General features: G+C 37.1%; 3 protein-coding genes across 5 annotated transcripts; 2 read left to right on the forward strand and 1 right to left on the reverse strand.

The window, feature by feature from the left end:
* Window positions 1-18: 18 nt before the first annotated feature.
* LOC113679985 (phosphatidylinositol 3-kinase regulatory subunit alpha-like) lies at window positions 19-16,720 on the forward strand. Of its 3 annotated transcripts, XM_089187920.1 has the most exons (24): window positions 19-482; window positions 1,126-1,188; window positions 1,640-1,687; window positions 2,291-2,403; window positions 2,968-3,183; window positions 3,588-3,630; window positions 4,156-4,362; window positions 5,054-5,233; window positions 5,702-5,842; window positions 6,421-6,523; window positions 7,734-7,829; window positions 8,500-8,588; window positions 9,010-9,109; window positions 9,196-9,291; window positions 9,658-9,835; window positions 10,608-10,739; window positions 11,392-11,510; window positions 11,653-11,829; window positions 11,928-11,987; window positions 12,235-12,249; window positions 12,862-12,903; window positions 13,790-13,840; window positions 14,401-14,496; window positions 15,147-16,720. In XM_089187920.1, exons 1-24 carry the CDS (start codon window positions 176-178, stop codon window positions 15,337-15,339), a joined length of 2,865 nt encoding a protein of 954 aa, XP_089044046.1. In that variant the 5' UTR covers window positions 19-175; the 3' UTR covers window positions 15,340-16,720. The 3 variants fall into 3 exon arrangements, with proteins under 3 accessions (XP_089044046.1, XP_089044048.1, XP_089044047.1); XM_089187922.1 differs by lacking the exon at window positions 12,862-12,903; XM_089187921.1 differs by lacking the exon at window positions 12,235-12,249.
* A 1,244-nt stretch (window positions 16,721-17,964) lies between these two features.
* Window positions 17,965-23,196, forward strand: LOC113679965 (calreticulin). The gene is made up of 10 exons (XM_027196949.2): window positions 17,965-18,149; window positions 18,236-18,343; window positions 18,529-18,671; window positions 18,877-18,940; window positions 19,066-19,160; window positions 21,301-21,510; window positions 21,764-21,877; window positions 21,995-22,138; window positions 22,232-22,462; window positions 22,714-23,196. Exons 1-10 carry the CDS (start codon window positions 18,062-18,064, stop codon window positions 22,840-22,842), a joined length of 1,326 nt encoding a protein of 441 aa, XP_027052750.2. The 5' UTR covers window positions 17,965-18,061; the 3' UTR covers window positions 22,843-23,196.
* Window positions 23,197-23,312: 116 nt separating this feature from the next.
* On the reverse strand, window positions 23,313-25,740 carry LOC113679966 (bifunctional peptidase and (3S)-lysyl hydroxylase Jmjd7). Its single transcript, XM_027196951.2, has one exon. It carries the CDS (start codon window positions 25,678-25,680, stop codon window positions 24,709-24,711), a length of 972 nt encoding a protein of 323 aa, XP_027052752.2. The 5' UTR covers window positions 25,681-25,740; the 3' UTR covers window positions 23,313-24,708.
* Between the last annotated feature and the right edge of the window lie 9 nt (window positions 25,741-25,749).

Genomic DNA, 25,749 nt, shown 5'->3' on the forward strand with positions numbered 1-25,749 from the left:
CTATCCACTGGCTCACTTGATCGAGAGCTGAGGCTGTCAACGACCGTGACGTCACGGAGTAGTGAACTGCTTTCCTAACGAAGGTTAGCGATCTGAAGTATGGTCTTAGAGTTCCTTCCTGCTGAAATAATGGGGTGAAATCGAAGAGTTGTCTGTATTTTTAAGACTTCTGACCATGGATTCAGGTTGGGCCCAGTTTCGAGTAATTTATTCTTATCAGCCTCGCGATGAGCGAGACATAGCCATCAGAGAGGGTGATATTATGGTAGTCGCAAAGCCTTTGTCCGACCCAACTGGCTGGCTTACTGGCGAAAACACACGCACTAAAGAAGTTGGTGAGTTCCCTGCTACGTATGTGGAATATATCGGCGACGTTGAAGAACTTCCTCAGGAGGAGAAGCCTCCAACACCACCTCCAAGACCACCGCGACCTGCACGACGGAACGCGGGAGGAAATAACAGTACACGCACTGATTCAAACGGTTAGTCAGGAACTTGTTTGTGTATTTATTTCAACAGTGTTTGACTATTTCGTTTTCATTACAGTAGCTTAAATCATAGTGGTGTTTGTAACCCCACTCGGTAAGAAATTGGTGCTTTTTTTCAGCTCTGAATTGCATCTTAGCTGGACCATAACTGTTAGGCATCATTGGAAATCAAAGCTTCCTTACAAAGTGATCTTTTTCGCGGATATCGAGGAGATGTATTAATTTATTTTACTGTTATTTCGGCTTTCCCTATATATAATGACGTTGCATCAATTAGGGGTGAACTTATCGGTTTTTAATACAAAATGATAGTAGATAATTTACATCAATATTTCATAAAACTTACAATAAATGTTTGTTTATGTATCATAATTCATTTGCCGATTTCCTTGTTTTGAGCAGAAACTATGCATGCTCCAAAATATATAAATACCTGAAGCTGGTAGTTCCCAGAAACTCTTTGTAAGGACCAGGCACTAGAAGTCAACTTATCACCGGTTTGAAATGCAGCTCTGAGCCACTCTGTTGCATTGCATCTAAATTTCTAAGCCTTTCTGGCCTCTTGTTTCTCATGAGCATGGTTTTTTCATAAGTAACCAAAAAAAAAAAGTTGAAAAACCATTGCTGTACCTTACAGATCAAACTGGTGACCATTCACTGACTGAGACGTCTGCTTTGAAACCTGTGTGGTGTTGTCAATGTGAGTAGCATACATGTTAAGAGTCAAATCCACAATGAAAATATCAATTTTCCAGTGGAATAAATTCCAAGGGGATTTTTTCGGAACAAGGTTGTTAATCTCTTTTGTTAAACGATAGCTTAGTGCAAATATGGTTTGTGAATAGTTAATTTGTAAACAACAACATTAAGTGTACTTTTAGCAACAATGGTCTTGATTTCGTCAAATGTAATTGTCATTCAACTCGAAATGTTTTCTAATGTACACATGTATGTAAAATTTAGGGTTTGTATATAAAGACAAGGAGCTTTTTGCATGGTACTTCAACCCTTATTTGATTAAATTGACCAGGAAAAAACAGAAGTAAATTGTAATTTAATTCAACAAGCCCCAGCTTTGGGAAACTAGTTTATTCATTCTTTACTATTGACCATTTCCAAATTAATTTTTGTTATTGCATTTTAATTTTCAGGTGAAGACTTCATTTGGGGAGCTGGAAGTCAATTATACAGATGTGCAAGTATGTAATAGTTATTAAAATCCAAATGAAATATTTGAGTATTTATTTCTTACGATTTGTTTGTTACAATTATGTGCACTTGACTAAGTAAAATACCATAACCTAATTAAGAAAAGAGAAATGAAAAGGAGTTGAAGAACCAATATGCAGAACAACCACTTAACTGAGCGTAGAGCATAACATACTGTTAGGAATAACTTGATCAGTTGTTAAAAAAAGAAAGTTTCAATACCTAGTATGAAAAATGGTCAACTATGTAACTATGAATTTTTTATAATTGGACCAATTTGGTTGATATTTGAAGAAGTTCCTTGAGAAGCTACACTCAGAATTTGAAATACTAGATACTGATCAAACTGAATATGAAAGCAAATTCCATCTGTTTACAATGCAATTAAAAATACTTAACTTAAAAGTGTTGATTTAAACATACTATCTCTTTACTAATACTAAGTTTATCTCTCTCTTATTCTCCCTCTTCTTCTCTCAATGGGTACTTAGCAGTATTGGAATATAATTGAGTAGCTTAAGAAATGTTAATATTGATATTGCAATTCAAAACTTAATGTTACTAGTAATGTTCCAATGTTGTATTGTTTGTAGTATGTGATTTAGCTTGGCATCCCCAATGTGCAGTGGAATTATCTAAGTTTCCTTGTAAGATTCTCAAAAAAGACTCAGAAGAAGCAGAAGAAGATTATATCAGATTTGTTGCTGTAAGTACATTCTATGTAAAAGTTTTAATGCTACTTTTTGCTGAGCTTTATCTTACATGTTTAGATATTGCAATGATTTCTCTAACAAAAGTTTGCAAATCAGTTACAACTAGTTGGTCACACTCAGTATGGCCTAAAAATCCTATCAAGTTGGGGAAATACTAAGCTGTTACATTCTCTGTCAATGAACACAACTCAGTTTCAAAGCAGATTACTGGTTAATTTCAATATAGAACTCAATATGGCATAATCATCTATTCTTCTTTGCAAAGTAATCAAAACTTTCTGTAAGAAAGACATTTTTTTACATTTAAATATTTTTATATTAAATATTTTGTCTATTTTGAAACATGTTCTGGAAAATTGCAAAGTTAACTAATTTTAAGCCACTTAAGCTGCTGTTTTTTCATTTCTGATGTAATTGGCAATGAGACTCAACTGAGTTCTTTTCAATTCTCTGGTTTGAATTAATAATGTTTCTATGAAAGATTTTCACACAAAAAGAAGAAAAGAAGAAAGGAAGAGTAATAATATTGTAGCATAATCACCTTTATCTTATTTTAGAACCCAGATGAATGGGATGTTAATGATGTTTTGGTGTGGCTTGCTGCAACCAATCATTTCCTCTATGCTGAGGTTTTCAGAGAAAATGAAATAACAGGAACTAAACTGCGGCACTTGACAGACACATCACTCAACCAGATGAATATCTCAGATAACTTTCATAAGCAATCTATACTGCTTGCTATCCAAGAATTGTTCACTGGAGAATCAGAGACTGTGAGTGTTAACTGAGCAATTGTATATTACAATGTACTTATAGCACTAAGTACATATACATCACAAGTGATTTGAGCTTCTTGCATGCTTGTTTATCTCTTTCAGGCCAAAGAGGGGCAAACTTTCTTGCTGCTATTAAATTTGGTTTCTTTGGAATGAAATCATTTCTGAAAGGATGAATGTACAAATTCAAAATGGCAATAGATTTGAACTGTGGATTATAAATGAATATGAGAGTGATCTTTGTGGTGTTGAATACTACTTAACAGCATATCATGGTGCATAACAAAGTTAATTATTAAATAAATGATAAATAATCATCTCTTTACAATCAAGTAATATAGTAATATGGTTATTTTGACTACTCTATCATGTCAGTACTAACAAGAATTTTTTTTTCACAGAAAAAATCAGAAGTATTTAGTGGTTTTCAGTCAGCCCAAAGAGGTCAGTTTAATCCTATCTTAAGTATGTCATTCATGTTCAGATGGAGCAACTTTCAGTTGAATGTGAATGGCAATCTTTGATTGCCTCAGTTTTCCTGTACTTTGCTCTCTGATTGCTGGAGGAAACTTGCAACACCCTTTCAGTAAATCAGATGCAACAGTCCATTTATTTTTTGTCTCATTAATGAAATTAACACATTAAGAGCACTGAGGGTAATGCAAAATTCCCAGCTCTAATGTTTTGTGAGGTCTTGATGTCTTGATGTCAGTAATGAGATTTGACTTGAAACATGTTAGGAAATACTTGTGATAGTTACTCTTTTTAATGTTTGGTTCAAAAATCTGAACAGAAGGTAAAGTTAAACATTTCTTTGTTGGCCAGTTCTTAGGTGTAACTAAACAATATTGCCTGGTTGAATGATAATTTGTCCTACTGTCCTATTGCTTGAATGTTAGTTATTTGCTGTCATAGTAATTTATCAATCGGATGGATGCTGATTTTGTTAGAATGTTATTTCATGGATAGGTACAAAGGGAAATCATCTCCCAAAAGAACAGAACTTCACATCTCTGCATTGGTGTGACAAGTGTGGCAAGTGTCTGTGGGGATTGTTCAAACAAGGAGTTTTGTGCTCAGAGTGTGGCTTTCAATGTCACAAGAAGTGTATGTTTGATAGTGTTGTAGTATGTCCAGGGAGAAGGGTTAGAATACGAAGAGAAAATGATGCTGATGGTAAGATATGGATACTTTTGTTTATCAACTTACATGTGAGGCTCTTTTAACCCTTTCACTCCCACGATCTAGTTAGTAATTCTCCTTACTATTTGCTATACAATTTGTATGATGTTAGTTCAGAGAATTTGGTATTGGATCAACAAATAATCCCATGATTGATATTCTGCTCTATTCTCATCACTTGCCTGCTTGATATTGTATTGATATTGTAAGGAGAAACTCTGTCTTGGTCACTTGTGGGAGTGAAAGGATTAACAAGGACTCCATACCAAAATTCTGTATTCTGTATTTATATTGTGTGCGTTCCTTTTTGAGAGTTATGAGAAATATAATCTACACTAATTTTTTACTTCTAGCATCTACAAGGAGGGACTGAAGTTTTACTTAATTAGCTAGTAAAGTATGATTTTCAAGTATGGAAAAAAACATTTTTCAGTTTGAAGGACATGTTTGGGCTTACTTATGTCATCTTCCATTGTTTAAGCCAAGAGGTCCTACACTTTTTTGATAGATGAAGAGTGTAGATATCACATTGAAATAGTTAAATCAATAAAGCACCCCTGCTGTATGTTACAGACTAGTTAGAAATATATTACATATTTTTGAACTCGTTGTAAATTTCATTTTTAGTTTGCTGTTTGTGTTCTGTTTCCTGATGCTAATTTTTTAATTGTTTTGTCTTTTTCAGCTCCTGTGTTTGGAGCAGAGCTGGGTGCACAGTTTCGACCAACTGATAGACCAGCACCAATTGTTGTCATGAAATGTGTTCAGGCCATAGAAAGAGGAGACAGAATAAGGAAAATGGGAATCTACAGTATTGTGCCATCAGGAAGTGAAAAGAATGCTCTTAAGACTGCTTTGAATCAAAGTGAGACCATATAAAATGTTAATTTTTTTCAATCTTTCTTAAAGTGTAAAAGTTCATGGTTTATCCCTTTCACTCCCAAGATCTCAGTAATTCTCCTTACAGTCTGATATACAATTCTTATGATTTTAGTTCTGAGAATTTGGTGTTATAGGTGTAGATTAACTTATGATTCCCTAATTAATATTTTTCTTTATTCTCATCACATGCCTACTTAATATTGTGTTGTTATTGAAAGGAGAAATTATGTCTTGGTCACTGGCTCAACATGAACATCTTATAGGATGGCTAGAGTTTGTTTTGGCATGTTTTTGTCAAGATAAATTGTTTTTATTGATTTCACATTTATTTGTGCTGCTCTGTGAGATGTTAAGAAAGAGGGCATTCAATTTGTGGCCATTGTGGTACAAATTAATTATAATAATTGACTGTAATAAGCTTAACTCATACCCATAAATTACCATGCCGCAGGTGCCAAGGATGTGAACATGGATGACGAAGAATGGAGGAATCCTCATTGTGTTGCTACAGTTTTGAAAATGTATCTAAATGAGCTTCCAGTGTGTGTGTTTACTGAGGAGAAATATCTATCATTTATTAAAATTTTTAGAGGTAAGTAATTGCCAAGGATGTACTTGTAGTCACTTTTGAAGTACTAAGAAAACTGAAACATACGACTACAACCTGACAATTTTAGAGAGCTTTTACTTATGACCTTAGCAAGATCCCAAATATGATTAAAAGACCTGTTCCTGGAAGTAGAGAATAAATTATTGAGGTTACTCAGGATCGTAGCCAGACTTCAGAACAAGACGAGGCAAGTTTTGAATTCTGATGGTGTGAGCTGCTGGGGTATGCCTCCCCAGAAAAATTTGAAATCTAGATGCTCAAAGGCTCTTTTAAGCATTTCCCGTGGCATTTTTCTTCAGAAAAGTCAATCAGCCAAAATCAAGACGAGGCAATTGCTTCGTCTTGCCTCATGCTAGCTACTGCCCTGGGTTACAAGCATGAATTTTCTGAAGTTTGCTCTGTCAGTGTGAGGTTAAATCCAAAGTTAATGGAAGAAAAAACAATTTGCAACCCCCTTGACAAGATCTGCACTTGTCTATTTTGATCAGCAAGATAATTTTTGTTGAGTTCACTGCACTTTTAATTGCATGGTAAATTCTCTGGTCTGTTTTTCTTTTAAGATGAGAATCGAGATGCCCTTGGAAAACTCTTCATGGACTTAATTGAGAGTCTTCCTCCAGAAAACAAATCTCTTCTCATGTACTTATTGAGACATCTTTACAAGTAAGAATACTTCTGAACTTACTAAGTCTGCTTAAGAGCCAACTGCCCTACTCTGCCTATGCTTTTTGCAGTTTCTGTAGCATAAACTAACCAGGAATATTTTAAGTTATCATTTATCATCTCTTCCCCACCCCTCTCTAGATGGCATGCTAGTCCATCATAGTTTACCCTAAACACCACAGATGTATCTTTGGTGGTTCCCAGTTATTCTCCTGATTGGAGAGAGGTGCCATGAGACTAAAGTGTCTTGCCCAAAAAATGCAATACAATGACCTGACCAGATCTCAAATCAGCGTGGAAGGCATGAACAACTAACCTACCACATTACCCTTTTATTACCTATGATCATACAAATAACTACTGGTTGAACCTCATGTTAACTCCCTTTAACCCATAGATAACCCAATCAGGTCTCTAATGCATTTGTTATCTGAAGGGATCCAGTTATAAAATAGTCCATTTTACAGTTGTGTGCTTAGTTGCCAAGCCTTTGACTAAGAGTGAGGCAAGGGGTGGCCTTGTTATGATGCAAACCTTGCTGTTTTTCGAATGTAAATGACTTTTTATCATGCCAACTAGATACTGGTCTCTATAACAACATGGTCAACTTCAGCCTCACTCCAAATCAAAGGCTTGGCAACTAAGTGCACAACTGTAAATGGCCTTTTGGAAGTAGTTGGTATTCAATGTGAGACTCTGTCTTCTAAATGTTCCACACTTTTGACTTCAGTTAGCAATTTTTCTTTTGCCCAAAACATTTTTCGTTGGCTGTGAAGTACATAAAATTAGGTTTATTTACCAGGTTTGGGGACCAATGAGAAGCTGCTAATTTTGTGTGTAGATAGACTTAATTTTAGTTGATATGTATGAGATGTAATAAGCAATAATTGTTGGATGCATGGTATTGTCATATGGTGCAAGAACTGAATTCAACAATTTCATTATACATTGTTTTAAACAATCTGCAAAAGAAGACACCTCTCTGGGTTTGTGAAAGTTTGATAACACTACACAAACCAGGAGTTTGGAAACTAGGTGGACTTAGAGCTTGATATGATAAATACAATATCTGCTGAAAATATCGCATTTATCATGTCAATTCTCTCTACCAATCAGATTTTTCATAGAAAGTCTAAAGTATAATAACAATGATAATTATCACAGCAGACTTAATTAGTCACACAAATGAATTAATTGACTGTCCTTTTAGGGTTAGCCAAAGTGTAGAGTGGAATGACATGTCATCAAGAAAGCTTTCATCATTATTTGCTCCTATTTTGTTGAGGCCAAACCCACAGCATATTACGTAAGTTGTATTGATTATGATTGTGCCAAAGCCAACACTCGGAAATGTTATGACATCTTTTTGACCTTGTGGGTTTTTAAATGTCTGGCAAGAAATGTTTTTATGAGAAGACACAACCACTTGATCACAATTTAAGCCTGACAAGCAGTTTGTTTGTTTTTGAGTACTTGGCTGGTGGAAAAAAATTTATCCAAAAAGTGAACAACTTTAATCCTTTAACTCCCATGAGTGATCAAGAGAGAATTTTTTCCCTACAATATCAATAAAAGATCAAGAAGACAAGTGATGAGAGTAAAGAAAAATCTTAATTAGAGGATTATAAGTTGATCCAATACCAAATTCTCCAAACTAACATCAGAAGAACTATATGGTAGACATTAAGGAGAATTACAAATGAGATCTTGGGAGTTTAAGGGTTAAGAGTTTATAGTAAAAAAAGCAGTCCATTGCTGAAATTTGCAACGCAATATAATACTGCAATGTTTCTTGTAGATGTTGATAAACTGAAAAAAATGAACAAAATGTGTATATTGGTTCAAAATGCTGGAATTTCATACAAATGATAAATATACTCTCTCTGTAGATTTAAAGTGATTCTTATTTGACATTTCATAAAATTCCAATAAATTTTTAATGAATGGCTCTCATGATATAAATGTTGGTTACACAGGGCAATGGTTGCAAACCATGATACAGCAGTAAGCATTATTGACTTCCTTATTAGCAATGGAGAATGGACAAAGGAAAATACACCACCAGGTACATGAAAATGATTATTATTGGCATTTAATCTTTGTGATACTTCAAATCATGAAATGAACCCCTCCCTTCAAATGAGTGGTCCTGTCAAGTCAAAACCTGTCCCACTGATCAGGATTTAAAGTTAGCACCCCCTCCCCCTCCTCCCTAGGGGGAGAGTGCCTCTTCCTTTCCTTTCATCTATGTACAGTACCAAGTCAATAAAAGGTATTTATAGTAATTATTAGTGTTTTATCACACTTGTCTGGCCTTCCACTTTTTGGAGATAGTGATAGTGTTAAACATGGGAAAATTAAAGGTTATTAGGGCTGTGTCATTATTATCATGAACAGTTTTGGATCCTCCTTGATGTCTATGTCATCAGTGACAAAAAATTATTATATTACTTTATGTCATCAATCTTGTAATTTTTTGTTTCCAGTGCCACCTAGACCACCTAGACCATCGTCGCTGACAACTCCTACTCACAGCTCAGAAGAAAAACTTCAGGACTGTCCCTGGTACTGGGGACACACAGACAGGTGAGATTTTCAATTTTCCTCAGTGATGTTAACAATTTGTTCAGTGAGGTCTACAAGGTAATTGTGTTGTATTTCTTTGAATTCAGGGAAACTGTCAGTGAAAGGTTAAAAGACCAAGAAGATGGAACATTTATTGTCCGTGACTCGCGGCGGGCTCCTGGGGAATATACCTTGACGCTCAGGTACGTTTTTAATTAGTAAATTATTTCTATTGACACCATTTTGCAATCCCATTGTACTATTCATTCAAAAAGGATTAATTTTCATATCGCTGTGCTGGCTAATAAAAGTTTCTGGGCATGTAATTTATGTTATATATTGATTTCAGTATGGTTGATTTAGGGAGAGGTTTGACGATTGAATTTTGCTCAATTTGAATATAGTTCCCTCCATTTACAATACTCTTGATATCGTACGGATAGTGTGAGGAGAAATTCTGTCTAGGTCACTAGTGGGGCTTAAAGGGTTAAGGGTTAAGATCTCTTATCACCTCAGGAGTGAATCTACGGATAGTGGTTAACCGCCTTGTTTTTTTTTTCTAATTTTAGGAAAGGAGGAATGAACAAACTGATTCGTATCCTGTTTAAAGATGGCTTTTATGGCTTCTCAGAGCCGCTTACATTTTCGTCTGTGGTTGAACTCATCAATTATTACAAGACAAGATCATTGGCTTCTTACAATCCGAAACTCGATATCAAACTCGAAACACCTCTCCAGAAATACGAGGTACATGTAACTCAGGGTTAACTGTGGTTAATTTAATGTTCTTTACCTTTTTTGAAGAGATGTTCTCTACAAATGAAAATGCACGAATGGAGAAAACGCGTGTAGTGAAAATCAGTCATACTCCTTGATCTCATAGGGACTTCTAGTATACTAATCTGTTTGAAATTTGCTGTGACTATGCTTTTCGCCCATTTGCTGGATTGTCTATTGGTGTCACTTTTCATCGAAGTTTGTCATTTGCGGAGAAGCAAGCGAGTCTGTCGGTCAAAACGCCCACTGTACTCTTCCAGCAAGTGATCAACACCTACAAACTTTTTCTTTGTTAACTGTTGAGAAAAGAATAACAGATTCCAAATTAACCCACTTTTCCATTAAACAATTTACATACGATAATTTTTTATGGACGTTTTCAAAATTGTTTGGCGAATTTCGTACTTACGAACCGGCGCTCTGACAAAATCATCAGCCTTTTTTTGTGCATTGAAAACACTAGCATACAAAGCAAAGTATGGTGATGAATAACAGCGGCATATACGATACGTCTAAACGCGTTTTTAGACTAGTCTGTTAACAGACGCGTACGCGTACTGGACAAGCGCATGGTACAACATGTAGGCTGCGATGTCCCCCCTATCTTCGAGCTACACTGTTTAAGGAGAAGTTGCTATCCAATCACATCTCTATGTTAGTGATCTAACTTAGATAGTAAAGCTTCTAGTTTGTGAATTCTTTTTCTTACTGTAGAGGGGTGATATTTGTTACATTTCCTCAGGATGAAGATGACGAAGGCTCTCTCAAGGATAATAATATTTATATACAAAAACTGAGAAGAGCGCACGAGGAATATATGGAAAAATCAGACAACTACGAAAAGATACATAATGAATGTGTTGAGCTAGAACAGGTCAGGAATTATAGTTTCCTTTGAGGGAGAATGCATCCCAACTCTACTGTTTTTTTTTTCGCGCGAATTTAGTCTTGCAAATCGATGTTCCACTCGCATCCATCTTGATGCCATCCGATTTTCATCTAGAAGTGTCAGCCATCTCCTTCCCCAATCCCCTGAGGAGAGCAAAGGCGAAGGAGTGGGCTGACAACTCAACCTACGCAAAAACACCGGGCCATCTCGCTCCTTCTTTTCTTTTTTTTTTCTTCATGGTAGTCAACATTTTCGCTTATCGATCAAGGAGGCGCTTTGAACTCTGCGAGTGATAAAAGCGCGCGAGCATGAGTTATATTACGACTGGTAGCACAACATGGTTTGAATCGCCAAAGAAAACTTTGGACTTGGGAAAACGATTATGTGGATGGTACAAACTTTCCGCAAACCAAAATCTTTGTTGATAATGCATGGAGGGTTTAAAATTCGATGACATCCATGTGTGGGTGGTGGTATTCAGAGTGTATTGACCACGTAACCAGTCGAAGGATGCGGCCATAAATTCGGAAGTTTGTCAAATCATTTAGGAAATAGTTTAATTTGATAATATGGAAGAACATCGCCTACAGTCAGGGGTATTTCTCTTAACTTATTCGTTGGCTCATCTTATTTACAGAAAATTACCGACTATCATGAAGAACTTGATGCGCAACGTGAAATCATGAAGATGATCGAGGATCAAATGGTACTTCACGAGTCTTACCATAAGGAAGCTCCGCCACAAAATAGGGCAATGTGAGTAAACAGTGTGTGTATGTAGTTTAAGTAACGGAGGTTAAAAACTGTGATGACATGCCCTTACACCGAAGCTACTTTCGACTTGGCTCAAGCTTCGACTTCTTGGTCGATTGCGATTCACAGTTACTTTTCTTTTCAGACTTCGCCAGAACTTTGATTTATTAAAGCATAAGAAGCTTGAAGCAAGGGGAATTGTGATCACACTCGAAAAGGAACTTACAAACATTACCGAAAAAACACGCGTTCTGAACAAGCGCATGAACGGCATCAAGCCAGACATCATCAAGCTTCAGAGAAGCAAGCAACAATACTACTTGTAAGTTGAACATCATCCCTTTCCTCTTTTTTTTTTAAGTTCTTTTTAGACTTCCTATCGTTAAGCGGTAGCGTGACTCAAAGATATTTCATTTGTAGTGTCCTCACAACTGAATGGAAAATGGATGTGGAGAGGTTGAAACTAGCGATTGGCGAAGAGTGAGTAAAGCTTTTGTTCAATCAGATTCATTTTTGTTATTGCTCTTCTGCTCTCACTTCCTGAAGAGACTCATCTATATATATATACACAAATCACTCTGCTATTTGCTAGCACTTCATAGTAATATTTTAAGACAATAGTAACAAGAAGAAACACCAGGAGAGACTAACTGAACATAAAACAAACTAAGATTATCCAGTTGTTTGTGTTACTTAACTTCATATTATTTCTATTTTCTCCTCATAGAGGAAGTGAGAGGAGGTAAGTACTTAAGTTTGTTTGATCAAAATTTCAGTTTATTTTTCATTTTTTATTTTTCCCCTCTCCTTCCCCTCCTCCACCCTTCCCTTCCTCCCTCCTTCTCTTCCTCTCTCCTTCCTTTCCTCCCTCCTTCCTTTACTCCCTCCTTCCCTTTCTCCCTCCTTCTCTTCCTCTCTCCTTCCTTTCCTCCCTCCTTCCTTTACTCCCTCCTTCCCTTTCTCCCTCCTTCTCTTCCTCCCTCCTTCCATCCCTCCCTCCTTCCCTTCCTCCCTCCCGTTCCTCCCTCCTTCTCTTCCTCCCTTCTTCTCTTCCTCCCTTCTTCCCTTTCTCCCTCCTTCCCTTCCTCCCTCCTTCTCTTCCTCCCTCCTTCTCTTCCTCCCTTCTTCTCTTCCTCCCTTCTTCCCTTTCTCCCTCCTTCCCTTCCTCCCTCCTTCTCTTCCTCCCTCCTTCTCTTCCTCCCTCCTTCTCTTCCTCCCTTCTTCCCTTTCTCCCTCCTTTCCCTCCTCTCCTCTGTTGTGTCACGTTTTGGGCGGTTTTCTGTATGTTCCTGCTTAAACGTGCATAGTTAAGATGGCAGCATTTTGCCTGACACGATTTTTATTCTCTAAACAGTGGACTGGCAAATGGCAACCCTGAAGAAGACATTTACGACATGTTAGTTATGATTGACGTTTTTTTGTTTGATACTTAATGCACTAAATTAGGGTCGGGTGTCATAGCAACGGTCAGTTTTTACCTGCAGCTATAGGAGGATCAGAGTAAGCCTGGTTTTCATTTGTTGGGGAAATTCCAGACGATCGACGATTTCATTGTTTCTCGGACGTCGTAGATTTTGCCGATATATCGACAGACGTCTGTCTTAGATTCTTCTGCATGCAATTTTATTAGTGGCTCGGGGTTCTGTAGCTAAGCAACTAGGGGACTGGTGGCGAGCTATCAAAAAAATTCAATGAAAATTGAAGTTTTCATATATCGTGGATAACGCCGAATTCTAGGACGCATCGGAAATGATATAAACGTTCCCGATTTTTCGCCGAATCTCAACGATTTCGAATTTTCATTTGTCGGAAAAATCTGGGACTGGAAAATAGTGAAAATGCCGATCATCGGGGATTTTCTTGACGTGTGAAAGCTAGGTTTTATTAATTAGGTTTCAACTGCTGACAAACCAGTATATTAGTCAGTATTCTGAGTACAATCATATCTCGTTGTCAGTTGCGTAGATTGTATGGTTTGGAGGAATGTGAGAATAATACTCAGCTTGAGTTACCTGACAGCACGGCTTTAGATGATGTTTTCTGTATGAATATTTTCCATTTTTCTCAAACTTGGCTTGTGACCGGTAAACCTATTTAATCATTTATGTCAGTGGCATTGAGTTCGCACTGAGTTCGAATGGGAAATCATTTTGGAAAGAATAATCTGCTTGAGTTTCCAAAAACTGGGAACGAATTAGGTAATAAAATGTGACTTTTCCCTCATAACCTTGGACTGAGAGAAACAATAATTGATTATAAATCGTTATTGTTTTGGTTTTTAGGCCTCAAGTAGACATTTCTGAAGAACAATGGTTACATGGAACTCTAACCAGGTATGAAGAGTTCACTGATTTAAAAGCTGCCCATGGGACTTCTTGTGTCGCTAATGTGTTTCAGTCGATAGTTGTTTTACTTTTACCAGTAAATTTGGCAGACAATACCGGTACGCCTTATGGTTGAAATTTCAAGGTACTTAGTAGTAGTTATTTGTAAGCAGGTGTTTCTCTGTACACGCTGAGACTGGTATATGAACAATAATGTAAAATTCCCATGAAGGTCAGCTGAGTTCTCTATCGTGAGTTTTAAGAGGGTTTGTTTTTGATACGCGCCTTGCACTTAGCTCGTAGATCACGTTTCGCACTCACAGTGTATGGACAGCTTTTGAACGATTTTTAAGCGTAGTATGTTATTATGGAATTGATTTTCGCCTTAGGAGATGATCGCATCTTAACCTCTTACAGTCTATAGCAAACATTATTTTATTGCGTTTCGAGCCTTTGTACCGGGATGGATATGAAATATGTTAATAAAGTTTTATTTACGAGTGCTTCCAATCGTTTAAAATACCACTAAATTACTTAGGAATATATTTGATTTTCGTTTTGCTCTTCAGGGAAGAAGCAGAATCACTTTTAATAGACAAAGAAGAAGGTACTTTCCTCGTAAGGGAAAGTGCGCGAAGGCGAGGAGAGTATGCTGTGGGTCTTAAGTAAGTCAACTTAACGCAAGTACCCAAAAGGCAATGAAAGGCTTGCACTTTGTTTTCTTTTGCCGTGTGTTTAAATGCGGTAAAGGTACGGAATATTTGCATTTGACGTTTGTTTTAGTCGACAAACATGGTTCTAATCTTTCTTTCGGTGGTTTGCTCCTCGTCCTCGATTTGAAGAGGCATTTCCATTCTCCATGCGGCATTCTACGCAATTCTTTTCATGCATCAGAAACAAGGAGACGTTCCTATTGCGAAGTGATGCATACTTGCTCAGAAAGAGAGCGTTCTTTGCTGAGACTATTTTCCTAAAGCGTACTGTAAACCAGTAAAAAGAAAAACTCCAGAATCATATCTCCCTTCGAAAACGAAAACATGCAAAAGTTCCGGTTATTTGGAGTCTGACTCACAGAACTGACTAAGAAAACTAAGGGAAGTCTTGAATCCCAAGCCGTCAATTTGGAATCCCAAGCCGTCAAAGTTTGCCGTCGGTTGTAGATTGTTTGAATTAATGAATGATCTTATTGGGAGAGATTACTTTTACGGAGAATTCTTGATCGAATTAATGAAACAAATATTTGACTCTGCTTCCCATGTAAGACTTCATGGCTCATATAAGTAAATGTTGATGTTATCAATGTTCTTTGTTTCAGGCACGGAGGTGAAGTCAAACACATAGCAGTAAACAGAGGCTCAGGGGGATATGGTTTTGCAAATTACACCAATTACCCAACTTTAAAGGACTTGGTGGAATATTACCATGTGAACACTCTTCAGATTCATAACCCTGGATTGGATACAACCCTTAAATTTCCTCTCAAGAGCGCACCTCTAAATAACTCCTAGATCTCTCAAAAGAAACTTTTTGATTTATAACCCTCGATTAGATACAAACCTTAAATTTCCCCTCAAGGGCGCGCTGCTAAATAACTCTTAGATTTCTCAAAAAAAACTTTTTGCTTATATCAGACTTTGCTAAGGATTTGATAAAGGCAAACTTCACAGGGAAAGGTATATCGTAGTTATATCTTCCAAAGGTATATCGTAGTTATTGTTCTTAGTTAGTTGTGTCCTTTTTCTTGCCTATAAACTTCAGTGTTACTCTATTTACCTCAAACACAGGGATTACAACTGTAATTTTTTTAAAAAAAATTATTTTGACAAGAAATAGTTTTAGTTCACCACCTTGTAGCGTCAATTTGTATTGCAATCTTGGTATAGCCGACAACATGTTTTTCTCTCGGAAATTGTATCGTCCTCGTTTTTGTTTTAACCCTTTAACTTGAGTGACCAAGACAGAATTTCTCCTTACAATATCAACACAGAATCAAGCAAACAAATGAGGAGAATAAAGAAGAAAACTCAATTAGGGGAATACAAGTTGATCCAATACTAAATTCTCTAAATTGAAATCATAAATATTTTATGTTAGACAGTAGGGAGAATTACTCATGAGATCTCGGGTGTTAAAGGGTTAAAGGGTAAACAGTGCGAAAGTATCAATAGCTTAGGTTCAAAAGACACTTTTCTAATTTTAACGTTTGCGTGCTGCATTCCTATCGAATTTAGTTCCGAAAGGTAATTCGTAAAATTATTTTTTTTCAGGATCGTAAATAGCAGTGTGTCATTTTAAATTATTGATCCTCACGCTCTGCGTCGAACAGGGCATTTATAATTATGTAAGAAAAAAATTTTTGATAGGTATTTTCTTGTTTATAACTACATTTGGCTTAAAATTTTTAGACATGAACAAAGGGTACTTAAAGTTAAATGTTCTATTTGTCGTTTTTTTATTTGCCTTCTTTCTGAACAAGTCCATTATTCTTTGCCCCAAATTGTGAAATGGCAATACTTGATTATCAAGCATACTCTTCGTCTCTTTAATTTTTACTTTTATAAGTTTCCCTTGTTGTCGACTTTTGTTTGTCAGACTTAACCAGGGGTGGGGAAGAAAAATTGACCCAAATTGTAGTCTAGGTTGATATAGATATTCAAGGCTTGCGTTAGTTAGGAAGATGTCAATGTTTCTGGTAGTTTAATTTTGATCAATTTCGTCTGCTTTGAAAATTTTTGATATTTTGCATCGTCTTGAACAGTTATTACTCTACTTCGTCAGGCTTTTATCGCTATCTTTTGTAATGGAAGATCCTGACTGTGTGGTACTTGTTAGATCAAGTAAAAAACAAGGGTCAATTCTGGGAGTAAGAATAAATTATTGTTTTCACTAGTACGTGGTTCTGTTATTTTCGTCGGGTTTTTCTCAGGGTACTCCAGTTCCTCCCTCCACAAAAACCAACACTCTAAATTCCCACTCGACCTGGAAACAGTGGAGAAGGAGAGCCACCTCGTGGAATGTCCACTTCTAAATCCTGGTTTTAATTTCATTTAGAGCGAACTTATTTAATCTCGATCTTCCGCAGTCTCCTTCAACTTCTGATAGATTTAAACTCAGTTTTTTATTGAGTGCGGAAACTGTAGCTAAACGAAAAAATAATCGAGCACCAAGCCAAACGTAAATGGCAAAAGACGCGTTCCAGCAAAAGTGTGTCAGGGAATCGCAGTTGACTTACCCTTAAGTGTTGACGACAGTCTTGTTATTGAGGTGTACTTTGCGCTGCATCGAAGATCATCGATAAAAGCTTTCTTGGTGATGAGAAGTGATAGTTTTGTCATGTAGAATGTATTATGGTGTTTCCTTTGTTTTTAACGGGTGCCAGTCAGCGCTTCTCTGAATGGCCTCTCACGTCCAGACACAACCTCGGCCCACCTACCGTTACACGTGAGCCGTTTGTCAATGGCTGCTCGTAATAATTTAAAAGACGCGTTTTATATTAACTCGTCTTCGCTGTAATGTATGAATACCACCTCAAGACGATCCCGTGAAGAGATTAGTCAATCTTTGATTGGGTGTGTTCCTCAAGAACGTTTGCACCAAAGTTCAGAGAAACGCTTTTTACATTCACATTCGGGAGGCGCAGAGAAGCCTGGGTTCGAAAACATTATGTCTCGCGCGCAATTAGTGATCACCGTGATCAAGATACTTGTCAAAGTGTTGTCTAGAGTCTTTGTTCTTGTATAAAATATTCAAAATGGCCTCAACCTCCACGTATACAAAACACAAATAAGGCAAATGTGCCAAAAGTCCCCCTGTGTTCAGGGTGATAAAGTTTTATCTCAAAATACTCTTTCAACAACATTTCATTGAATTTCTCATAACCTCATTGTGCGTAACGCACAAGTATTTACGCGAAAGTTACAATGAAGATTTTAACATTTTTTCCTTGTCAAATAATCTTTACTTATTGTCTCTTTCAATTTGCCCGGTCCCCCAAGCACTTTCGCGTCTTGTGACGCTTCCACGGAAGCTAAATCTAGTCACGGAGGCCGAGACGTGTGGTGCTTTCTGGTTGGACAATTTGTACCACATGGTGAAAATTAACCAATCACAGCTCACCACGCAGAAGGCCGGCCAAAACGGTTTTGTTCACATGGTCGTTTGACATAGTTAGAAATTTAGTTGAAGTCATCGATTCAGTTGTACTTTCTATAGTCTGGTTTTAAAAAAATCATGGCATTTGGTTGTTTACTCGTACTAGCCCTATTCTCATGCGTATTAGCAGAGGAGACAAAAATCTATTTTGTAGAGAAATTTGAAGGTGGGTTCCCGTTGTTTACGTTTCTTTTGCAGGAGGTAGCTCCTACACAATATTCCTGAACGATTCTGAAATTTTGTTTCCATCAGACCAAAGTTATCAGGACAGATGGGTGGAATCCACTTTCAAAGGAAGTGACGCTGGAAAATTTACTTGGACTGCTGGAAAATTCTACGGTGATGCAGATTTAGACAAAGGTATATGACAAATCTGCACATCCCTCACTTGCAGTCGTAGTGCATGTTCGTGACTCAAAGATGACTTCTTTTGGATAGTTCAACTGCAAAGCTGATTTAAAGAAATTCTTTTAAATTACGTAAAATAGCAATCTTATAACTTGTAAACAAGGCACCATATTACACAAATCTGATTTTTTTTACAGGTATTCAAACCAGCCAAGATGCTAAATTTTACGGTATTTCGGCCAAGTTTGAGGAAAGTTTTTCAAACGAAGACAAGACCTTTGTGATCCAGTTTCAAGTGAAACATGAACAGAACATCGACTGTGGTGGGGGTTACGTAAAGGTACATATTTAAAGTAAATTTTAATTTCCCTATGGAGAATGAAGTTTATTGTTTTTGTAGAGAGCATTTATTATTTTGTCTGCCCATTTATAGCTGGACCCGGTGAAACCAACAGCAACATGTTCTTGAATGTGCTGGGATCAGTATGTTATCGGGGGTACATATACGTTATAATGATTTTTCGCATTTCGTCATTGCTCTTTAGGTTTATGACAGCAAAGTGGACCAGAAGAACATTCATGGCGATACTCCATACCACATTATGTTCGGTAAGTTGTTGGCAAGGATTTTTTCTCGAGAAAGTCGTAGCATAGAGACAGTTTCCTTGGAGGTTTAATCCTTTCATACTGATTTAAAGTGTAATTTACGTATTCATCGATTTGCCTGATTGTAGGACCTGATATCTGTGGACCTGGCACCAAAAAAGTACACGTGATTTTTAACTACAAAGGGAAAAACTTGCTGACTAAGAAAGACATCAGATGCAAGGTAAATAAAAAAAATATCAACCAAACTCACATTTGTGAGAATTTTAGTTGGCCTTCCACTCTGAAATAATCGAGGGGTAGTATTTATCTCTTGGACTTATTGTTCTAATATGGCACCAAATTCTCGAAACACAAAAAAAGCATTTTAAGGCTAGGATAGAGAAGAAGTGAAAAAGATAGGAACTTAATAGTATTCAAGTGTCAGTTCAATGAATTGAAACTTTTAACATGTATAAGGATGGTGAAAAGGTTAACTAAATACAAAAAAAAAAAAAAAGCATATAATACATTTTGTGGTGGGGAAACTGGGAGAAAGATAAATGAAAAGTGAGATATCTGTTCAAACCAATTGCAAGTTGCATGATATAAAGGATGTTACATGTGTGAATGAAGTTGCAAGTGCAAAGGTTTAGTCAAGGGTTGTGGGTTCATCTCAGTTTCTTTGATATTTGTCCACCAAATGCATTGAATCTCAAAATACTTGCTTCCAAGCTAATTAACCCATTGAGCCCCACACCTTAGAGCTCAGACCACCCCCTGAAATTCCAGAGAAAATGGCTGCTACAGTGAACACACAGACCACTGCCAAAATAATTTAAGATTTTAATGTCTTCATTTCACTCTACTGAAGGGAAACTGCACAAAGTTGCATATTAAATAATAAACTTTCCCCCTGTCAAATTTTATTTTCAACTTGAGCATCAGGCTCTCTCAAAAAAAATTCTAAAGCTAGAGAACGGATTCAACTTCATGATGTACAGCGAGTCATTAGCAAGGTTGCCTTCAGCTTTGAAAGTATTTATCAGTATGATGACTCTCTTTTGCACTCTTATTCCATCATAATCATGTAAAAAGCTTTCCGTCAAATACAACACCAAAAGACAGATCGCAAATTTCTCCTCAACAAAAGGAATCCTAAACTTTCTAACGCGGGTCAATTTTGAATTTGCCCGCCATAGTGACATCGCGACACGTCACAAGGCGCAGCTATAAAATTACTTTTTGCGAGTCATCAGCAAGAACAAACCAATTTTTACGCCTAAATGAAAAGTTTCACTTTGAACAAAGCATATATGTTCTTCGCTTAGGCAAACTTTTGCTCCAAGCGAGTTACAAGGGGGCAAACTTTGTAGAGGAGATTGTTTTGGTCTTCTGCAGTCGGGTCAGCAAGATGTAAATATTTCCCCAAAGTCATGAAGCGGTGCTCTGGGATCGTTTTTTTTAAGCAATCAACTCCAACAAACTTGTCAGAATCCCAGTACATTGCCAGCTGAGGAAGTTCATGGATTCCAATGAGAATGTTTAGCCCGAGATACGCTGAAATTTCCACTTGAGTAGATGTGAACGATCGATCCCCTTTCGAACGAGCGTACGCAACGTTGTATCGGACGATTTCGTCAATGTAAGCATCGTCGATAAATACATTGAAGAAATCTTTGGCAGTTGCATTTTCTCCGAGATCTCTGGTCGGGCCACGACAAATGGAGAATTCCTCAACATTAATTTGTCGCAATTAGCTAGACCATTGAAGAGCATTTGGTCGGCTTTCTTCTGCGGCAGATTCTTCATCACTACTTTCGTCGCTTCCTTCTTCCTCCTCACTAGCGTATAGCTCAACATCGGAATCGCTTCCCCTTTCTTGCGACCATAGGTCGAAAAAGTCTTCCATCTCGTCATCCACATTGCGAAGCAAGTTTTGTTCATGCTGTGCTTGACGAGCTTGTCGCTTTTTTCAATTTCTTCGATGATAAAGCCAGCGAAGACTTCTTGCTCTTCATCGGATGAAAATTAACTTTCATCAATTCTTCCAGAAGCCATGTCTTAGACCACGACATATTTTTGAAAAATTTGTCAAAAATCGCACGGTTAACGTGGAATAGTGAGTTTGGTTTCAAACGAAAGCTTATTTTTTGCATGTCATGTTTCACTGCTTTTCAATACCCAGGGGAGTTTTGTTTCTAAGCTACAGCCAATCAAAACAAGCCATTTCTGACAGGGCGCATGAGGGCGCATTGGAATTTCAGAGGGGTTTTATTTCTGGGCGCATTAGGGCGCATCGGATGTCAATGGGTTAAATTCACGAAAAACCTCTCTTCCAAGTCAACAGTTATACTTGCCTAACCAGCAGATTTTTCTCTCAGGACGATGAGTTCACCCATCTCTACACACTGATTGTGAAGTCTGATAACACCTATGAGGTTCGTATTGATGGAGAGAAGGTTGAAAGTGGCGAGCTTGAAGCTGACTGGGATTTCCTGCCACCAAAGAAGATAAAAGATCCTGAGGCCAAGAAACCAGAGGACTGGGATGATAAAAAGAAGATTGATGACCCAGAGGATAAGAAACCTGAGGTAAATTTAATAGTGTTGTGTGTTAGGTTTAACTGAGGTGAGTTCAGTGTCTAATCTGGTAACCCTGTGAACTTGTAAAATCTTTTTACCACTTTGTAGCTGACTTGCAAGGGTATATAGAAAAGAATTCATAGAATCTTAAGGTTATTTGCATGTTGAAGGAAGTTTGGTTTTTACTTTGGGAAGAAGAGCGAATTATTTTTTGAGCACATTTGTTCTCAGTGTAATTTAATGTGAGAATTCTCTGCTTCAGGATTGGGACAAGCCTCAGCACATCCCTGACCCTGATGCCAAGAAGCCTGATGACTGGGATGATGAGATTGATGGTGAATGGGAACCTCCAATGATCGACAACCCAGACTACAAGGTTGGTGGACAACCCTGTTAGCAAAAATTGAAGGGATGTTTTGCAACTGACCTGATCATCATATGTACTCATTTTAATTTCAACAGTTTTAATTATTCTACCTTTTTTCCCCTCTAGGGAGAATGGAAACCCAAACAGATTGACAATCCTAACTACAAGGGAGAGTGGATCCACCCAGAAATTGACAACCCTGAATACCAACCTGATGACAAACTTTACAAGTATGATGACATTGGTGCCATTGGATTTGATCTGTGGCAGGTAAGCCATAACTGTTTTCTGTTCACTACTTGTGACTTGTCAAAGAGTGGGGTCTAACAGAGCTTTTTTTTTTTAATCCTTTTCTTATTCCAGGTTAAATCTGGAACCATATTTGACAATATCCTTGTAACAGATTCTGTGGAGTATGCAGAACAATTTGCAAAGGAAACTTTTGAGAAAACCAAGGAAGGTGAAAAGAAAATGAAGGATGAGCAGGATGAAAAGGAACGTAAAGAAAGAGAGGAAGAAGAAAAGAAGAGGAAAGAAGAGGAGGACAAGAAGAAAGCAGAGGAAGAAGATGAAGAGGATGAGGAAGAGGAAGAGGTGCGTCTTATAATCAAGATGAGATGGAGTGGAAAAATTTAAAACAGTTAAAAATTATACCTTTTTTCATTATTATTAAACTTTAATTTCATTTCAATATGCTACAGTGACTTGTCTTTTCAAGCCCAAATGTGTCTTTAGGGGAAAAATACCTAGCTTCAAATGCTCATAACGTACACTAAAAAAAAAAGTCCATAGTATGTTGATAAAAAATTGGTTACTTTAATTGTTTGCTTTCTTCATTTCTGCAGGAAGAAGAAGGCAAAGAATCTGAGGAGGTAAAAGAAGATGAAACAGAGGAGGGTAAGGAAGAAACAGAAAGTGAAGAGAGTGCAACAGAAGATGAAGAAGAAGAAACAAAAGCCAAGGATGAACTTTAATTGAATCTGATGCATCTAGGCATTTTTATTGACTGAAAAGATCTCCACAAAGCACACCTAATTAAATGGTGTGTGACTGAGATTTAGGTGGTGTATCAAATTGCTTCATGTGAAGAAGCCTGCAGAAAAAAAAAATAGGCCTCTTCATCATCTAGGTATACATTTATCATTTCTTTTTAGAGGAAAATGTGGAAATACTGAATTGTTATCTGGTAATCTTCTCTTGCTCTTTGCTGGGTTAAATTTGTTATAATCTTTTTCTAGCATGGAAAGGCCTATCTCCTGTGGTTACTCTTGCTGTAGTTACCAGAACTAATTTAATTTCTTGTTTATTAAAAAAAAAATGATGAGAAACAACTGTGTCACAGTTTGCTTCCTCCCTCATTGTGTTGTGGCATTTTTGCTTCCCTGCATTGAAAGCCCAGATTAAAAAGGGAACTGAGAATTTGTGTAATGACATGAAAACCATCTGGATTGTATAATGAATGGAATTAACCATATGGAGTAATTTTATTTCTCAAAATGGTATCATTTAAAATAGGGGAAACAGGTTGAACAATAGACTAATTGTTAATTTGTATTGGAAGAAGAAACTAAATTAATGCCCTAACTATCATAGTTGATCAACATGTAACTTCTTCTCATAGTATTCATACATTATCCAGCAAAAAGGTAATGAGAATACTCGGTCTCATCAGGTAATGTTGTCATCTTGATCAAAAACCAGACTTGGACAAATAAATGTATAGCAGCTAGAGGGGAGGATTAACAGTCAGATCTTAGGAGTTCAAGGGTTAAATTGTATGTGGTGGAGGTGGTAGTTCTGATGCGAGGTTCAAGTGTTTCCTGTGCAATTAAGTAGAGAACATGTGAAATAACTTCACACAGTGATAAAACAAGCATCGTTACCTCATCATTTTACTTCATTTTTTTCCCATTACTATTTCATGGTTAAAGATTAATTATGTCAAGTTAAATCAAAGAATCTCAACTGAATATTTTAAAGGGAATAATGTAAATTAGTGCTCTTGAATTAACCTTGGTAAGTTCCAGGTGTGAGCTAATGCCACTGGCTCACTTAAACTGTTCTCAGGAAAGGCATCTTATAAGGAAGGTAGCTCTTCAATCACTCACAACTTATGTTTACATTGGAAACACATCCTTGATCAGAGGGAACTACACACAGAATAAGCTTTGGTAATGATAAACAATTATTGGATGACGCTTTTGTGATAACCAGAATGGTCAAGGTGGGGGTCAACAGCCCAAGTCAAAGTCTTTGGCTGGTAACCCTTAACAAGATCTTGTTTAATCTGGATATCACAAAAACTGAATGTAATAATTGTTTTATTATACACTGAATGAAAAAAAATGGTCACAACAGTAAGTGGAACTGATAATTTACTTCTAAACTTGTAAAAATATACAAATGAGCAAGCAATAAAAAGTGTGCAAACTTGACATGATTACCTGTAGAAATCATGCACTGTAGCTATACATGATATGCTTAGCTGTGGGACTAATGGCATGGCAAGAGTTGACCTGAATCAAACAACCAATTTGTGAGAGGTTATCTTACAGTGAGAAACAGTTCTGTCACAACTTGATCATTCGACAAGTCTGCATCTAAGACAAGTAAAAAAACACTGACTTTGATTTCAACAAGATTTTCCAAGTTTCAAAGAATACCTAGAAGAAGTCAAACTCTATCTGTTTTTCAGCCCACTGATGTTGATGACAGACTTGTGCTGGAGCAGAATCAACAAAAATATTCACCTATCATGATAGGATAATTTCCAATGAAGGGCCTCTGAATTTGTATGAGTTGTCAAAAGTGAGCCGTTGCTTCCCAGCAGAAAAAAAAATTTACGAATGATTGTTGGCAAGGCCAGCCACAGCCTCAACAAATTTGTAGTAGTTGTACTTGATATCATAGTCCATATCATACCAAAAATTGATTGCAATGCACCCATGAGATTGTTGAACATGATGAAACCACAAGGAAGGTAGATATAGCATCTCCCCTGCATTCACTACACAATTGACAGGGTTAGCTTTAGCATAGTTCGGATATTTATTCAGATCTGGATTCAGTGGATCAACAGCAATCCAGGGCACTTTTTGTTTTGGTGCTGTTTTTGTTAAGTTCTCATCAACTTCATCAACAATTTCAAATACTCCATCATTGTTAGCTTTATATCTGGCTGGTGAATATAATTCATAAGGAACCAAAGGCAGATCACTTGGTGGTAACAATGTGAAAACTTTAGTACCAGAAATCACGCAATACAAGTTTTCATAGTGATCTTTGTGCATCGAGGTGACTGCCCTTTTGTCTCCCATCCAAAAGTTGACTGCATCAGGATTTTTGCCAAATGCTTGGGTTGCCCAAGGTACATCACATGCTGCTTCTTCGCATAATTCTTTAAAATCGCTCGTTAAGTTGGAATTTTGTTTCTGAACATAAAATATCCCTCTTTCTTTAGATTTTCCTTCAAGAATATCTACAAACTTGGAGAATTCCATCTCCCGTTCTTCTGGTAAGACAAACCTATCTCCCACTACCGCATCAGCATATCCATTGGGTGTGACCGCAACAGTTACGGTCTTGTGTCCAATTTTCTGTCTCAAATAATCACAATTCCATTTTTTAAGCGCTGGCCAATGATTGAACGCGTTTTTGATGATAACTGGAACATTAGGGCTCACCCAGTCCCTCACAAATTCCAGGGGAGTCGGAGGTTTTCCAAGCCTTGACACCTCTGAACTGAGATATAGTTCTTTCGCTTCGATTGATAAGTTTTCTAACACTTCTGATAACGTATTGACCGAGGCCATTTCGTCGGAAAAGCAAGTGCAATTTTAGACATCGTCCGCCATAATGAATGTAAAGCTTGGCTACCAAGT

This window comes from Pocillopora damicornis, chromosome 11, assembly GCF_964200805.1.
Source record: "Pocillopora damicornis chromosome 11, jaPocDami1.2, whole genome shotgun sequence".
In the NCBI taxonomy this organism is placed as follows: Eukaryota; Metazoa; Cnidaria; class Anthozoa; order Scleractinia; family Pocilloporidae; genus Pocillopora; species Pocillopora damicornis.

Bases quoted from the DNA above. Each gene is read 5' to 3' on its own strand.
- LOC113679985 (XM_089187920.1), top strand. From the start codon at position 176: ATGGATTCAGGTTGGGCCCAGTTTCGAGTAATTTATTCTTATCAGCCT. The intron at 483-1,125 runs GTTAGTCAGGAA...TGTACCTTACAG, and splicing joins TACACGCACTGATTCAAACG to ATCAAACTGGTGACCATTCA. The intron at 11,830-11,927 runs GTAAGTTGAACA...TTTCATTTGTAG, and splicing joins AGCAAGCAACAATACTACTT to TGTCCTCACAACTGAATGGA.
- LOC113679965 (XM_027196949.2), top strand. From the start codon at position 18,062: ATGGCATTTGGTTGTTTACTCGTACTAGCCCTATTCTCATGCGTATTA. The intron at 18,150-18,235 runs GTGGGTTCCCGT...TGTTTCCATCAG, and splicing joins TTTTGTAGAGAAATTTGAAG to ACCAAAGTTATCAGGACAGA. The intron at 21,511-21,763 runs GTAAATTTAATA...TCTCTGCTTCAG, and splicing joins CAGAGGATAAGAAACCTGAG to GATTGGGACAAGCCTCAGCA.
- LOC113679966 (XM_027196951.2), bottom strand. From the start codon at position 25,680: ATGGCCTCGGTCAATACGTTATCAGAAGTGTTAGAAAACTTATCAATC.